The sequence below is a fragment of the Anolis sagrei genome, chromosome 13 (assembly GCF_037176765.1).
Source record: "Anolis sagrei isolate rAnoSag1 chromosome 13, rAnoSag1.mat, whole genome shotgun sequence".
Lineage (NCBI taxonomy): Eukaryota > Metazoa > Chordata > Lepidosauria > Squamata > Dactyloidae > Anolis > Anolis sagrei.
The window spans coordinates 9,946,580-9,963,923 of record NC_090033.1 but is presented as its reverse complement, the minus strand read 5'-3'; the positions used below and the strand labels follow the sequence as shown (position 1 = coordinate 9,963,923).

The window sequence follows — 17,344 nt, the reverse complement described above, 5'->3', positions numbered from 1 at the left end:
AAAGCGTGGTGGCCTCACAACTCCAGGTATTCTTGAGAGACACGGATATTCTGGATCCGGCACAGTCTGGTTTCAGACCGGGACATGGTACCGAGACGGTCTTGGTCGCCTTAGTGGATGATCTGCGCCGGGAGCTAGACAGGGGGAGTGTGTCCCTGTTGGTGCTCCTGGACCTCTCAGCGGCCTTCGATACCGTCGACCACGGTATTCTTCTGGGGCGCCTTGCAGAGATGGGACTTGGGGGCACTGCTTTGCAGTGGCTCCGGTCATTTCTGGAGGGTCGTACTCAGAAGGTGTTGCTGGGGGACTCCTGTTCAGCGCCACAGCCGTTGATCTGTGGCGTTCCTCAGGGTTCCATCTTGTCCCCCTTGCTGTTTAACATCTACATGAAGCCGCTGGGTGAGATCATCCGGAGTTTCGGGGTGCGGTGTCACCTGTACGCAGATGATGTCCAACTCTGTCACTCCTTCCCACCTGCTACTAAGGAGGCCGTCGAAGTCCTGAACCGGTGCCTGGCCGCTGTAATGGTCTGGATGAGGGCGAACAAACTGAAATTAAATCCAGACAAGACAGAGGTACTCCTGGTCAGTCGCAAGGCCGAACAGGGTATAGGGTTACAGCCTGTGCTGGACGGGGTCGCACTCCCCTTGAAGGCGCAGGTTCGCAGCTTGGGTGTGACCCTGGACTCATCGCTGAGCCTGGAGCCCCAGGTTTCAGCGGTGACCAGGGGAGCATTTGCACAGCTTCGGCTCGTGCGCCAGCTGCGCCCGTATCTTGGGAAGTCTGACTTGGCCACGGTGGTACACGCTTTGGTCACATCCCGCCTCGACTACTGCAACGCTCTCTACGTGGGGCTGCCCTTGAAGACGGCCCGGAAGCTTCAGCTAGTTCAGCGCGCGGCAGCCATGTTGTTAACGGGGGCTGGACGCAGAGAGCATACAACGCCTCTGCTGTCCCAGCTCCACTGGCTGCCGATTTGCTACCGGGCCCAATTTAAGGTGCTGGTGTTATCCTACAAAGCCCTAAACGGTTCCGGCCCAAAATACCTTGCAGACCGCATCTCGGCCTACGAGCCCACGAGGGCCTTGAGATCATCCGGGGAGGCCCTTCTCTCGGTCCCGCCTGCCTCACAGGCACGTTTGGCGGGGACGAGGGAACGGGCCTTCTCGGTGGTGGCCCCCCGGCTGTGGAACACTCTCCCTGCCGAAGTTAGACAGGCGCCCTCCTTGATGGCCTTTCGCAGGAGCCTAAAAACATGGCTCTTTGAACAGGCCTTCAACTGAGGATAGTTAAATGGACAATGGAATGAACTAGGACTACGAATTTCGGCTATGACCCCAGGACTTGACGAAGCGGATTTTTAGTATAAGTGTATGTTATGTGGTATCCGTCTGGTTTGTATCGTCTTTATTTACTGTATACTGTCTTCTTGTTGTTATTGTTCACCGCCCCGAGTCGCCTCCGGGCTGAGAGGGGCGGTCAATAAATGCAAGTAATAAATAAATAAATAAATAAACGCGAGAAAGAGAGAAGGATGGAAGGAGAGAGACAGGGAGGAGAGAAAGGGGGAACGCGAGAGAAAGAGAAAGAGGGGAAAGGAGGGAGTGTGTGAGAGAAGGAAGGAAGAGAGAAGAAAGGAGGGAATGAGGCCAGGCAGAGACGAGAGAAAGAGGGAACGCGAGAAAGAGAGAAGGAGGGAAGGAGAGAGAGAGAGGAAGAGGGAGGAGAGAAAGGGGGAACGCGAGAGAGAGAGATAGAAAGAGGGGAAAGGAGGGAGTGTGTGAGAGAGTGAGAAAGAGGGAGGGAGAGAAAGAGAAGGATGGAGTGAAAGAGAGAAGGGGGAAGAAGGAGGGACGCGAGAGAAAGAGAGAGAAAGAGGGGAAAGGAAGGAGCGTGTGAGAGAGAAAGAGGGAAAGAGAGCGAGAAAAGGAAGGAAGAGAGAAGAAAGGAGGGAGTGAGGCCAGGCAGAGACGAGAGAAAGAGGGAACGTGAGAAAGAGAGAAGGAGGGAAAGAGAGAGACAGGGAGGAGAGAAAGGGGAAATGCGAGAGAGAGAAAGAGAAAGAGGGGAAAGGAGGGAGTGTGTGAGAGAAGGAAGGAAGAGAGAAGAAAGAAGGGAGTGAGGCCAGGCAGAGACGAGAGAAAGAGGGAACGCGAGAAAGAGAGGAGGGAAGGAGAGAGACAGGGAGGAGAGAAAGGGGGAACGCGAGAGAGAAAAAGAGAAAGAGGGGAAAGAAGGGAGTGTGTGAGAGAGAAAGAGGGAAAGGATGAAACCAAAGAGTGACATAAGGAATGAAAGAAAGAGGTAGAGAAGGAAGAAAGGAGAGAAAGGGGAAGGGGAAGAAAAAGAGGGGAAGGAATAGGTAGGTACCTCTCTTTTATAATAGTCCAGATATCTACCTCTACTTCGAAATTCTTACTATAGGCCACAGCAACGCGTGGCAGGGTGCAGCTAGTACTCTATATTTTCTATCTATCTCACTTGGGAGCTGCCTGTTTCTATAAAGGCTTGCTGATACTCTCTGGAGAAAAAGGAGTCTGAAAGAGATAGCTCTTTGGCTGATTTTCCCATTGGTATCGTAGCTTAGTCCCTTCACAATATGTGAGAGCATGGAGGTGCCGAGCCTCTATAGTGCATGGAGTGATGGGAAGGTACCTTTGCCCTCGGCTTCTCCGTTCACCTTGCCGTTGCTGCGGGCCTGGCTTTCCTGCGGGGCCTCCATCTGCTCCAGGGCCAGTTGCCGCCAGCTCCGCAGGGAAGGCTTCCCCACCCAGAAGCCCTCGTCCCTGTGGGGAAGGAAAACCGTCCCTCAGCTCGGGGTCTCCCTCGCTGCTCTTTCCCATTCCCTTCCATAATACGCCCCTTACTTACTCCTTGGGGTTGGCTTTGAGCAGATTGGAGACGGCCTTGTGGTCCTCGTTGAGCTGGTTCTTCAGCCGCAGGATCCGGCAGCGCTCCACCACACACTCCCGGCAGAGGGCCTTCTCTGCGGGAAGAGAGGGAAGCGAGTTGGGAGGGACCCCCAAAGGCCATCCAGTTCAACCCCTTTCTGCCAAAGCACACCCGACGGACGGCCATCCAGCCTCTGCTTGAAAGCCTCCAAAGGAGGAGGTTCCACTAAACTCCGAGGCAGAGAGTTCCACTGCTGAACAGCTCTTCTTACAGTCAGGAAATTGTGTTGTCGAAGGTTTTCAGGGCCAGAATCAGGTTGAACCTGACTCAGCACAGAGAGAAGATGGTTTTGAAAGGCAGCAGATGACAGGAGCTGTCAGCAGCTTATGACACTGTAAATCAGGCATCCTCAAACTGTGGCCCTCCAGCTGTTTGGGCCTCCAACTCCCAGAAGCCCTAATGAGCTTGTTCAGTTGTCAGGAATTCTGGGAGTTGAAGGCCCAAACATCTGGAGGGCCGCAGTTTGAGGATGCCTGCTGTAAATTATCGCCTTCCCCTGAGAAAAACTTATAATATTACAAAGGACGACGACCTCGCCCACTTCATAGGAAATCTGCTACAAAACAGGAGCTTTTTTGTTGAGTTCCAGGGCCAGAGAAGCAGATGGTGAAAACATAAGAACGACCTGCCTCCACTGTTTAACATTTACACAAATGACCAGCCACTGCCAGAAGGGACAGAGAGTTTCCTCTATGCTGACGATCGTGCCATCACCACCCAAGCAGGGAGCTTTGAAATGGTTAAGCAGAAGCTCTCTGAAGCCTGAGGTGCTCTTACTGCCCATTACAGGGGAAACCAGTTTGCTCCATCACTGTTTAACATCTACACAAATGACCAGCCACCACCAGAAGGGACAGAGAGTTTCGTCTATGCTGACGATCGTGCCATCACCGCCCAAGCAGGGAGCTTTGAAATAGTTGAACAGAAGTTCCCCGAAGCTTTAGGTGCTCTGACTGTCTATTGCAGGGGAAACCAACTTGCTCCATCAGTGTTTAACATTTACACAAATGACCAGACACTGCCAGAAGGAACAGAAAGTTTCATCTATGCTGACAATCCTGCCATCACCGCCCAAGCAAGGAGCTTTGAAATGGTTAAGCAGAAGCTCTCCGAAGCTTTAGGTACTGTGACTGCCTACTAAAGGGAAAACCAGGTTGCACCATCAATGTTTACCATTTACACAAATGACCAGACACTGCCAGAAGGGACAGAAAGTTTCATCTATGCTGACGATCCTGCCATCACTGCCCAAGCAGGGAGCTTTGAAATGGTTGAACAGAAGTTCTCCGAAGCTTTAGGTGCTCTTACTGCCTATTACAGGGGAAACCAGCTTGCTCCATCACTGTTTACCATTTACAAAATGCCCAGCCACTGCCAGAAGGGACACAGAGTTACATCTATGCTGATGATCCTGCCATCACTGCCCAAGCAGGGAGCTTTGAAATGGTTGAACTGAAGCTCTTTGAGGCTTTAGGTGCTCTTACTGCCTAGTACGGGGAAAACCAGCTTCCTCCATCAATGTTTAACACTGACACAAATAATAAGTTTCATCTATGCTGATGATTGCGCCATCACCCCCCAAGCAAGGAGCTTTGAAATGGTGGAACAGAAGCTCTTACTGTCTATTACAGGGGAAACCAGTTTACTCCATCACTGTTTAACATTTACACAAATGACCAGACACTGCCAGAAGGAACAGAAAGTTTCATCTATGCTGATGATCATGCCACCACCGCTCCCATGAACACAAGGGAGTTTTGCAATGGTTGGCCCAGGACTAAGGGGTGAAAGCACTACAATGATGACCACTTCCTTCCTTCCTTCACTGACCAGTCAGCCGAGGCCCGCCCCCGTAGCGCTGGTAGAAGTAGTCAGCCACAGTGGCGGAGACCCTCTTGACGGCGGGGACTTTGTCCGGGTGCAGCTTCCCGTGGGGACACAAGCAAGGCTGGTTGTTGACGGGCTTCGGGGCGGCGGCCTCGTCCAGCCACTGCTGCAGCCACTCCAGGGACACAAAGTCGTAAGAGTCGCCTGCGGAGGAAGAAGAGGCCGAGAAGGAGCGTCAGGACCTCGCACGGGCCCCACGTCCCGGAGTCGGATCCGCTTCCTTCCTTTTTAGGACCCAATGTTTTATTAAAACAGATTGACACAAAACCTACGTGCAAACCTAAAACAAAAAGACAACGTTGACAAGAACACGAGATCGAAAATAGAGATTCTGTAGGTTTGCTCTGATTTAGGTAAATTCGGCATGTAAGTCGGGGAAGGTCCTGACTTGTCCGAAATTAGTAATAATAAATAAATAAATAAATAAATAAATAAATAATAATATTAATAATGATACAATGTATTGCTTCCTAGATTTGACTTGTCTCCCTCATTCCCTCAATGTCCAACTATGGAATAATAATAATAGTAATAGCAATAATACAATGCATTGCTTCCTGGACGAGACTTCTCTTCCATTGCCTCAATGTCTAAGCATGGAATAATAATAATAATAATAATAATAATAATAGCAATAATACAATGCATTGCTTCCTGGACGAGACTTCTCTTCCATTGCCTCAATGTCTAAGCATGGAATAATAATAATAATAATAATAATAGCAATAATACAATGCATTGCTTCCTGGACCAGACTTCACTTCCATTGCCTCAATGTTTAAGTATGGAATAATAATAGTAATAATAATAATAATAATAATACATTAATTGCTTCCTGGACCGAATTTGTCTTTCCCATTCCCTCAACGTCTAAGTTTGGAATAATAATAATAATTAATAATAATAATGCATTATATTCCATATAATAATATATTAATACATTAATTGCTTCCTGGACTGAATCTGTCCCTCTCATTCCCTCTAAGTTTGGAATACCAATAATACTAATAATAAGAACAATTAGTATTATTGGTATTTCTATAATTGACTTGTCTCTCCCATGCCCTCAATGTCTTAAGTATGTAACAACAACAACAACAACAACAACACAATGCATTGCTTCCTGGACCTGATTTGTCTCTCCCATTCCCTTAAAGTCTAAATATGGAATAATAATAATAATAATAATAATGCATATTATATTCCATATAATAATATAGTGTCTATATCTGGAATCAATAATAATAATAATAATAATAATAATAATAATAATAATGCAATGCATTGCCTCCTGGACCAGACGTCTCTTCACTTGCCTCAATGTCTAAGTATGGGATAATAATAGTAATAATAATAATACTAATAATAATGCATTAATTGCTTCCTGGACCGAACTTGTCCCTCCCATTCCCTCAACGTCTAAGTTTGGAATACCAACAATACTAATAATAACAATAATAATGCTTCCTGAAATTGACTTGTCTCTTCCATTCCCTCAATGTCTAAGTATGGAATAACAACAACAACAATAATAACAACAACAACACAATTCATTGCTTCCTGGACCTGATTTATCTCTCCCATTCCCTTAAAGTCTAAATATGGAATAATAATAATAATAATAATAATAATAATAATGCATGTTATATTCCATATAATAATATAGTGTCTATGTATGGAATCATGATGATGGTGATGATGATGATGATGATAATAATAATAATAATAATAATAATGCATATTATATTTCATATAACAATTTAGTGTCTATGTATGGAATCATGATGATGATGATAATAATAATAATAATAATGCATATTATATTCCATAGAATAATATAGTGTCTATGTATGGAATCGATGATGATGCTGATAATAATAATAATAATAATAATAATAATAACGCAATGCATTGCCTCCTGGACCTGTCTCTCTCATTCCCCAATTGTCTCGTAACAACAACAACAACATAAATAACCACTATGTAATGTAGTACATCCTGAAGTAACAATAAGATTAACAACAACACATTGCTTCCTGGACCTGACTTTTCCCTCCCATTCCCGAGTGTTCAATAATAATAATAATAATAATAATAATAATAATAATAATAATGTAATATATTACATCCTGGATTAACAACAATAACAATACCATGTACAGGCAGTCCCCAAGTTATGACCAAGAGAGATTATGTAGGTTTGTTCTTAAGTTGAATTTGTTTGTAAGTTGGAACATGTGCAACCAGCCAAATATATCCCCCCCCCCCCGCTATATATATATCCCTGTACATTCCTAAACTAGGAAGCCTTGGCGTGAGGAAATACATTGGGATATACATTGAATGACTAGAACTCAATGAGGACTACTCTCTTGGAGCAGCTGAGGGATCTCAACGGCCTCCTCCTTCCTCCTGGCTCCATCGCAAATAGCCCCCCCCCCCTCCCATTGCATCCCTTCCCCTCCCGGCCCAAGAAGAGTACAAAGGGAAGAGCTTACAGACCAGCCTTAGCGGGCAACTTCTCGTAGAGCTCCTTCACCTCCTCGTGCTTGACCTTGCCCCGGGCCACGCTCTGCTGGCGCATCTCCGCCATCTCCGTGCACCACTCCTCGAACTTGCTGTTGTCCCGCTCCACCAGGTCTTTCAGGAAAGCTGGAAGGGGAAGAGGCATGTTGAGGAGGACGGGGGGGGGGGGGGGGGACACAAGGAGCGGGGAATGGGACACAGGGTTGCAAACACCTGACTTACAAATGAAAGTGGTGAACGTGTCCCATGGAAGCTCACAAGGGACTCTAGAGCCCACTTGCTTGACATACCTAGTCCATTATAGGCAGGAAGTAGTGAAGGTTTCCCATGGAGGCTCAACAAGGGACTCTAGAACCCACCTTCTTGGCATACCTAGTCCATTATAGGCAGGAAGTGGTGAAGGTTTCACATGGAAGCTCAACAAGGGACTCTAGAACCCACCTATTTGACATACCTAGTCCATAATAGGCAGGAAGTGATGAATGTTTCCCATGGAGGCTCAACAAGGAACTCTAGAACCCACCTTCTTGGCATACCTAGTCCATTATAGGCAGGAAGTGGTGAAGGTTTCCCATGAAGATGGAAATTGGTGAACATTTCTCATGGAGGCTCATAAGGGACTCTAGAACCCACCTTCTTGGCATACCTAGTCCATTATAGGCAGGAAGTGGTGAAGGTTTCCCATGGAAACTCAACAAGGGACTCTAGAACCCACCTATTTGTCATACCTAGTCCATTATAGGAAGGAAGTGGTGAAGGTTTCCCAGGAAGATGGAAAGTGGTGAACGTTTCTCATGGAGGCATATACACGAGAGGGACAACGACATGGTGGACATGGAGACCCAGACCCGCCTCACCTGGGATGTCCGTGGTCAGGGTCTTTGCCCGTGACTGCAGCCTGTAGACCAGCATATAGGCGTTCCGGGAGCGGTAGACCCCCTTCCCGCCCTTGGGCTTCCGCGCCTGCGACTTGGATGGCTCTGCAGGAGGAGGAGGAGGAAGCAACGCAGGCTGAAAACAGGCTCCGCATCCAACCCTTCCTCATGCGATCCAAAGCTTGTATCATTATTATCATTATTATTATCTCCTTTCCCATTACTATTATGATTACTTGCTCCTTTCCCAGGATTATTATTGTTGTCCCTTTCCTCCCTTACCCAGGTCTTCCTCGGCTCCCAGCTGGAGCTTCTTCCCCTCCATCTTCTCGATCTCCTCGTCGTTGAAGCGGTACCACTCCGCCGTCTGGGGGTCCTTGACGTGGGCAATGTAGTGGCCGGAGTAGGCGCTCACCCCGCGGTGGATCAGGATGGCGCTCAGCTCGTAGGCGAAGCCGCGGCCTGGAAGGCGGACGAGGGACCGCTAAAACGGGGGCACCGTCATGGCCGACACCACCAAGTGGTGCCTGTTTTGCTCAATTCTACATCAAAATCTTTCTGGTGAATCCCCAACACTTTTCGATCAAACACAACCCAATGGTGGGATTTCCTATGAGGAGAAAGGAAGCCCACCTTTGTCCTCCATGAATGGCTCCATGTCCAGCAGCTCCGAGAACTCAATGTAAGTGTTTAGCTTCTTCTTGTGGCCTGTTTGCCTGGAAATAAGATAATAAGAGCGCTGTTACCTTCCCGACAGAGCGGTACCAATTGATCTACTCATACTTGCATGTTTTCGAACTGCTAGAGTCCCTCTGTGGAGGTTGAGAAAGGACGGGATATAAAAGCTTTAAATAAATAATAAATAAAATAAATAGATTGGTGTATGCTGGGGCTAACAGCGGGAGCTCACGCCGCTCCCCGGATTTGACAAGTTCAGCAGCTCAATAGTTTAACCCACTGCACCACCCCAATAACAATATGATTAATAATAATATATAAATTATATATACAGACATACACACATATATAATTACTAATCATTAATAATATATAGTAACATATAATACTATAATATTATGACATTACAGTATTATAATATAATAATATAACATTATAGTATTATAATATAATAATATAACATTATATAATATTGCAGGTGTTTCTAATTAATACTATAAGATTATATTATAGTATTATAACAATACAACATAACATAATATAGCGAATGTTTCTAACTCTAAAACTAAGCATTATGACAGTATTATAATATAATATAATAATATAATATAGTGGATGTTTCTAACTAATTCTATAATATTATAGTATTATAATAATATAACATAATATAGTGAATGTTTCTAATTCTAAAACTATAATATTATAATATAACATAATCTAATGCTTTAATATAGTATTATAATAATATAACATAACAATATAGTGAATGTTTCTAACTCTAAAACTAAATATTATAATATTACAGTATTATAATATAATAATTTAATATAGTGGATGTTTCTAACTCTAATACTATATTATTATAGTATTATAACAATATAACATAACATAATATAGCGAATGTTTCTAAATCCAAAACTATAATATTATAATATAACATAATAATATGATATAGTGGATGTTTCTAACTCTAATACTATATTATTATAGTATTATAATAATATAATATACCATATTATATTTCTAATTCTAAAACTATAGTATTATAATATTACAGTATTATAATATAGTGGATGTTTCTAACTCTAATACTATAGATTATAGTTTTTTTAATAATATAATATAACAAAATATAGTAGATGTTTCTAATTCTAAAACTATATTATAATATTATAATAATAATATGATAGTGGGTGTTTCTAACTCTAATACTCTGGGAGGTGGGCCACACTCTGTGCACACACTCTGACTATCTCCCACACACACACTCCCACAGCACAAGGGAAGGAGAAAGGTGCCATGATGGGGGTCAGAGGGACACTGCTTGGAAAGGAGTCCTAAATACCATCCAGCCCAACCTCATTTGGCAGTAAAGGAAGACATGATCAAAGCCCTCATAACGGATGGCCAACCAGTTGAAAGGGAGCCCTAAAGGCCATCCAGTCCAACCCCCTCCTACCCTCCTTCCCTCCCTTCCTTCTCCTTCCTTCCTTCCCTTTCCTTCCTTCCTTTTTCTTCTCCCCTCACCAGCTTCATCCTCCTTTATTACAACTACAGTGTAGATGCACCCAAAGTCAACCCTTCCACACTGCCATGTAAAATCCAGATTATCTACTTAGAACTGGATTATATGGCGGTATAGACACATGCACACATGTACACGCACACACACACACACACATGGATGGGATCACTGGTTGGTGTGTGTGTATGCGTATATATGTATATATATAATTACAATACTATATATATATATAGAGAGAGAGAGAGAGAGCTATATAATACATACATATTATATTTATTATTGTTATATATACTAGTATATAATATAATGTTAAAGGTAAAGGTAAAGGTAGTCCCCTGACATTAAGTCCAGTCATGTCTGACTCTGGGACTCTGGTGCTCATCTCCATTTCTAAGCCAAAGAGCCAGCGTTGTCCGTAGACACCTCCAAGGTCATGTGGCCGGCATGACTGCATGGAGCGCCATTACCTTATATAATAAGGTTATATAATTATCTTATATAATAATTACCTTATATAATACCTTATATTATATAAGGTATATACATTACCTTATATAATAATATAATGTTACTACTATATATTACTATATTAAATAGACTCATAGAATAGAGTTAGAAGGGATTCTGCCATGGTATTGGGGGAGAACAGACAGGAAGGAAGGAGAGAAGAAAGGAGGGAGGGAAAAGGGAAGGAATGAAGGAGAGAAAGGGGGAAGGAAGGAGGGAAAGAAGGAAGGAGGGAAGGAAAGAGGAAAGGAAGGAGAGAAGGAAGAAAGAGGTACCGAAGGAAGGAAGAAGAGAAAGTAGAAAGGAAAGAAAAATGGAGGGAAATGCGGGAAAGAAGTAAAGAAAGAAAGAAGGAAGGAAGGAAGGAAGGAAGGAAGGAAGGAAGGAGAAAAGGAAATTTAAAAAGTGAAAGAAGCAAGGAAACAGGGAGGAAGAAAGGAGACAAAGGAAGAAGTAGAGAAAGGGGGAGGGAGGGAAGGAAAGAGAGGAGGAAAGATGAAACCAAAGACCGAAAGAAGGAATGAAAGAAAGAGATAGAGAAGGACGAAAGGAGAGAAAGGGGAAAGGGAAGAAAAAGAGGGGAAGGAATAGGTACGTACCTCTCTTTCATAATAGTCCAGATATCTACCTCTACTTCGAAAATTCTTACTATAGGCCACAGCAACGCGTGGCAGGGCACAGCTAGTATAATATAACTCAGGGAAAGCCTGTCGATCAGTGGTTCTCTACCTGTAGGTCTCCAGATGTTTTGGCCTCTGAGTAATCCTAACATCTGGCAAAACTGGCTGGGAATTCTGGGAGTTGTAGGCCAAAACACCTGGGGAGAGACCCACAGGTTGAGAACCACTGCTGTAGATGAAGCCAATTTGGTTGGCTGCATATCTTGGACTTTCTGCTTTGAATGTTTTGAATTTCTGGCTTCAGTGTTTGACCCTCCTGGTCTGTGACCGCAGTCATACCGCACGTCCACATACCCCCCCCCCCACACCCCCGGTCCATATCATAAGGCAGGACTTGCCTGTCGAAGACAAAGCGCATGAGCTGGAGGTTGAGGGTGCAAGGCAGGCTGAGCAGCCGGATGCGGCGCGTGGCGTTCTGTTTGCTCTGGCAGGTCTCGCAGAAGTAGCGGTTGTCCCCTTCCAGCTTCTCTTCCTGTCCAAGAGGAAGAGAAGAGGGTTCTAAGCCGAGGGTGAGAAATGCAGCCGCTACTGGTTATCATCAGTATTTACGTAAGATCAAACTGCCAAACTCTGATTAAACCATTATTCCAACCTTCTTCAATGCAAATGTGCTTACGTATCTTCCAATAATAATAAAGAGGGTAAAATAATCAATGTAATAAAAGCAATAATAATAGAACAAATAATGGAAATTTAATAACAGTAATAATAGAGCAAAATAATAAATGTAATAACAGTAATACATTAAAATAATAAATGAAATAGCAGTAATACATTAAAATAATAAATGTAATAGTAATACATTAAACTAATACATGTAATAACAGTAATACATTAAAATAATACATGTAATAAAAATAATAGAGTAAAATAATAATATTTTAATCTATAATAAATAGATTAAAATATTAAATGTAATAATAATAATAATAACATTAATTAGAGTAAAATAATAAATGTAATAAAAATTATAGTAAATACAGAGTAAAATAATAAATAACATTGACTCGAGTATAAGCTGAGGGCGGCTTTTTCAGCCCAAAATAATAAAAGTAATACTAACAATAATATAAAATAAATAAATAAAATAATAAAAATAAATAAAATAATAAAATAAATAAAAATAAAATAAATGTACTAATAACAATAACAGAGTAAAATAATAAATGCAATAAAATTATACTAATAACAGAGTAAAATAATAAATAACCTTGACTCGAGTATAAGCTGAGGGGGGCTTTTTCAGCCCAAAATAATAAATGTAATAATAACAATAACATAAAATAAATTAAAAATATAAAATAAATGCATTAATAACAATAATAGCGTAGAATAATAAATGTAATCAAAGTTATACTAATTAGAGTAAAATAAGAATAACCTTCACTCAAGTATAAGCTGAGGGGGAGCTTTTCCAGTATAAATAATAAGTGTAATAATAATAATAAAATAAATAAATAAATAAATAAATAAATAAAACTAATAAATATAAAGAAATGCACTAATAACAATAATAGAGTAGAATAAAAATTTGTAATAAAATAACAGAGTCAAATTATAAATGTAATAATAATAAATAAGCTGAGGGGGGCTTTTAAAGCCCAAAATAATAAATATAATAATAACAATAAAATAAAATAAATAAAATAATAAAAATAAAATAAATGTACTAATAACAACAATAGAGTAAAATAATAAATGTAATAAAAAGTATACTAATAACAGAGTAAAATAATAAATAACCTTGACTCGAGTATAAGCTGAGGGGGGCTTTTTCAGCCCAAAATAATAAATGTAATAATAACAATAATATCAATAAAATAAATAAAAATAATTAAATAAAATAATAAATATAAAATAAATGTACTAATAACAATAATAGAGAAAAATAGTAAATGTAATAAAAATAAGAGTAAAATAATAAATGTAATAATCATAAATAAGCCGAGGGGAACTTTTTCAGCATAAAAAAGGGGTGGACAAACTATGCTTTGTATATACAGTATATATTATTTCCTCCTTTTGCATTATTATTACCCGGCTCTTCTCACGGTACAGCATAATCAAACAAACATTGCCCTAAAATACGAACGGCTTCCCGAAAGGGCTCTTCGAGGGAATCCAGCCTCAACTCCTTCGCCAAAAGAAAGGACAGTTGTCATTACCTTTAGGAACTCGGTGATGCAGTCCGAGAGTTGCTTGTGGCCCTGGATGTTCAATTCGAGCTCGTAAAATTTTGAGATCAGCTTGGACTCCCGGCCGCACTGGTTGCAACTGAAAGGATAAGCGCAACGACTTAAAGCGAATGCACGCAGACCTTGGGAAGGAAGGGTGGGAAAAGGATTTCTGCAAGTGCCGGACTTACACAGTGACGTAGGCGTATTCTCCACAAAACTGCTTCTGGACAATGTCCCGAACTTCTGGGTTCTTTTGGGAGGAAAGCGTATCTTCTAAGAGCGACATGAACAGCTTGGAAAACTCCTGCGCGTCCTATGGCAATAAGGAAGGAATCGGGACAGTGTAATGCAGGCATGGGCAAACTTCGGCCCTTCAGGCGTTTTGGACTTCAACTCCTAAAATTCCTAACAGCCGGTAGGCTGTTAGGAATTGTGGGAGTTGAAGTCCAAAACGCCTGGAGGGCCGACGTTTGCCCATGCCTTGTGTAATATGTATTTGGATCTATAACAGCAGTGATAGCAATTAGGCTTGTGCATGGATCCGATTTCAAAAATGGTCTTTGGCTGTTTCAGCTGTGAAACAATGAGTTTTCCTGAGAAGCCAGATTAGGTTTGAGAACAGAGGGAGTGAAGAATAGACTAATGGGACATTCTGAGAGATTTAGTGAGGAAATCCTTGAAGTCCAGGTGCGTTCGGCATGATCTCATGGATTTTTGGTCGGGCTTAAATGAAACTTCAGCTGATGAGGAGTTTTCCTGAGAAGCCAGATTAGGTTTGAGACTAGAGGTGGTGAAATATAGACTAATTAGATGTTCTGAGAGAATCCGTGAGAAATCCTTGAAGCCCAGGTGCATTCAGCATGATCTCATGGCTTTTTGGTCATGCTTAAATTAATCTTCAACTGATGAGTTTTCCCGAGAAGCCAGATTAGGTTTGAGAACGGAGGGAGTGAAGAACAGACTAATGTATTATTATTTATTTACGGCATTTATATGCCGCCCTTCTCTCCCCAAAGGGGACTCAGAGCGGCTTACAAGATATATTTTCCTACAATATTATATTATTAGTATAGTACAATATCAGTATTATATATTACTATATTACACTATACCATTATATTGTAATATTATTAGTAATATTACATGTAATATAAATATATAATTATAATATTGTATTATTATTACTAACATTATATTGTATTACATTATAATGTTATAGATATTATATGTATATACAATATACTATATTATTAGTAAAGACAAGATGGAAATGTCTTCTGCTCCCCTCTGTCTTCACTCTGGCCAGACCAGCAGTTGGGGCCTCCCAACTGATGATATAGGCAGAAGATAATGAGATATTCTGAGAGAATCCATGAGAAATCCTTGAAACCCATGTGTCTTCGGCATGATCTCATGGATTTTTGGTCAGGTTTAAATTAATCTGCAGCTGATGAGGAGTTTCCCCGAGAAGCCAGATTCGGTTTGAGAATGGAGGGAGTGAAGAATAGACTAATGAGACATTCTGAGAAAATCCGTGAGAAATCCATGAAGCCCAGGTGCGTTCGGCATGATCTCATGGCTTTTTGGTCAGGCTTAAATCAATTTTCAGCTGATGAGCTGATGAGGAGTTTTCCTGAGAAGCCAGATTAGATTCGAGAACGGAGGGAGCGAAGAATAGATTAATGAGACATTCTGAGAGAATCCGTGAGAAATCCATGAAGCCCAGGTGCGTTCGGCATGATCTCATGGCTTTTTGGTCAGGCTTAAATCAATTTTCAGCTGATGAGCTGATGAGGAGTTTTCCTGAGAAGCCAGATTAGATTCGAGAACGGAGGGAGCGAAGAATAGACTAATGAGACATTCTGAGAGAATCCGTGAGAAATCCTTGAAGCCCGGGTGCGTTCGGCATGATCTCATGGCTTTTTGGTCGGGCTTAAATTAATCTTCAGCTGATGAGAAGTTTTCCTGAGAAGCCAGATTAGATTTGAGAACAGACGGAGTGAAGAATAGACTAATGAGACATTCTGAGAGAATCCGTGAGAAATCCTTGAAGCCCAGGTGTGTTTGGCATGATCTCATGGGTTTTTGGTCGGGCTTAAATTAATCTTCAACTGATGAGTTTTCCCGAGAAGCCAGATTAGGTGTGGGAATGGAGGGAGTGAAGAATAGACTAATGAGACATTCTGAGAGAATCCGTGAGAAATCCTTGAAGCCCAGGTGCGTTCGGCATGCTCTCATGGCTTCTTGGTTGAGCTTAAATTTGTTCTTGTTTATCCGTTCAGTCGCTTCCGATACTTCATGATTTTTTTTGCACATGCCTAGTGGTTTCTTAAGCCTGAAACTCAGGGAAAGCATCACAGTAATAGTAATAATAATGTATTGGTGGCGCGCCCCTCCCGAAACGTTACCTGCTGCTGACCTGTGTCCAAGCCCAGGGCCTTCACGAAGCCCGAGGGGTCGATGTACCGCCGCCGGCTGCTCTGCAGCAAGGCAAACAAGTACTGCAGGTGCTCACAGATGCTCTGCGGCTCGTAATCTGCAAGGAGGCCAAGCAGAAGCCTGAGACACAATCAAAGCCCTCCCAACAGATGGCCCTCCAACCCCTGTTTCATAATAATAAGAAGAATAGAATGTTAAGAGTTGGAAGGGTCCCCCAAAGGCCATCTAGTTCAAGCTCCTTCTGCCACAAAGCAAGACACCACCAAAGCACTCCCAAAAGATGGCCAGCCAGGCCCTGCTTAATAGTAGTAGTAGTAATAATAATAATAATAGAATGTTAAGAGTTGGAAGGGTCCCACCCAAAGGCCATCCAGCCCAAGCCCCTTCTGTCACAAAGCAAGATACCACCAAAGCCCTCCCAAAAGATGGCCAGCCAGGACCTGCTTAATAATAATAATAATAATAATAATAATAATAATAATACAATGTTAGAGATGGAAGGGTCCCCCAAAGGCCATCCAGTCCAAGCACCTTCTGCAACAGTGCAAGACACCACCAAAGCCCTCCCAAAAGATGGCCAGCCAGGCCCTGCTTAATAATAATAACAATAATAATAATAATAATAATAATACAATGTTAGAGATGGAAGGGTCCCCCAAAGGCCAGCCAGTCCAAGCACCTTCTGCAACAGTGCAAGACACCACCAAAGCCCTCCCAAAAGATGGCCAGCCAGGCCCTGCTTAATAATAACAACAACATTAATAATAATAATAATAGAATGTTAGAGTTGGAAGGGTCCCCCAAAGGCCATCCAGTCCAAGCCCCTTCTGCTACAAAGAAAGACACCACCAAAGCCCTCCCAAAAGATGGCCAGCCAGGCCCTGCTTAATAATAATAATAATAGAATGCTAGAGTTGGAAGGGACCCTCAAAGCCCCTTCTGCCAGAAAGACACCATCAAAGCCCCCCCCCCCCAACACATGGCCAGACAGCCCCTGCTTCATAATAATAAAATCTTAGCATTGGAAGGGACCCCAAATACCATCCAGCCCAAGCCCCTTTTGTCACAAAGAAAGACACAATCAAAGCCCTCCCAACA

At 42.3% G+C, this 17,344-nt stretch overlaps 1 protein-coding gene across 3 annotated transcripts in view; it reads right to left on the bottom strand.

Annotated features, from left to right (window-relative positions):
- Window positions 1-17,344, bottom strand: part of USP48 (ubiquitin specific peptidase 48) — a 41,498-nt gene that overhangs the window by 17,491 nt on the left and 6,663 nt on the right. For 2 of the 3 annotated variants that reach the window (XM_067472754.1, XM_067472755.1), the window contains exons 4-14: window positions 16,216-16,343; window positions 13,996-14,120; window positions 13,796-13,904; window positions 11,969-12,102; window positions 8,874-8,956; window positions 8,523-8,702; window positions 8,223-8,345; window positions 7,342-7,491; window positions 4,783-4,983; window positions 2,872-2,986; window positions 2,656-2,786 (exon numbers count right to left, since the gene is read on the bottom strand). In XM_067472754.1, coding sequence (XP_067328855.1) covers window positions 2,656-2,786; window positions 2,872-2,986; window positions 4,783-4,983; window positions 7,342-7,491; window positions 8,223-8,345; window positions 8,523-8,702; window positions 8,874-8,956; window positions 11,969-12,102; window positions 13,796-13,904; window positions 13,996-14,120; window positions 16,216-16,343 — 1,479 coding nt within the window. Of the gene's footprint in view, window positions 1-2,655; window positions 2,787-2,871; window positions 2,987-4,782; window positions 4,984-7,341; window positions 7,492-8,222; window positions 8,346-8,522; window positions 8,703-8,873; window positions 8,957-11,968; window positions 12,103-13,795; window positions 13,905-13,995; window positions 14,121-16,215; window positions 16,344-17,344 lie in introns of those variants that run through there. The other variant, XM_067472756.1, reaches the window with a different exon arrangement.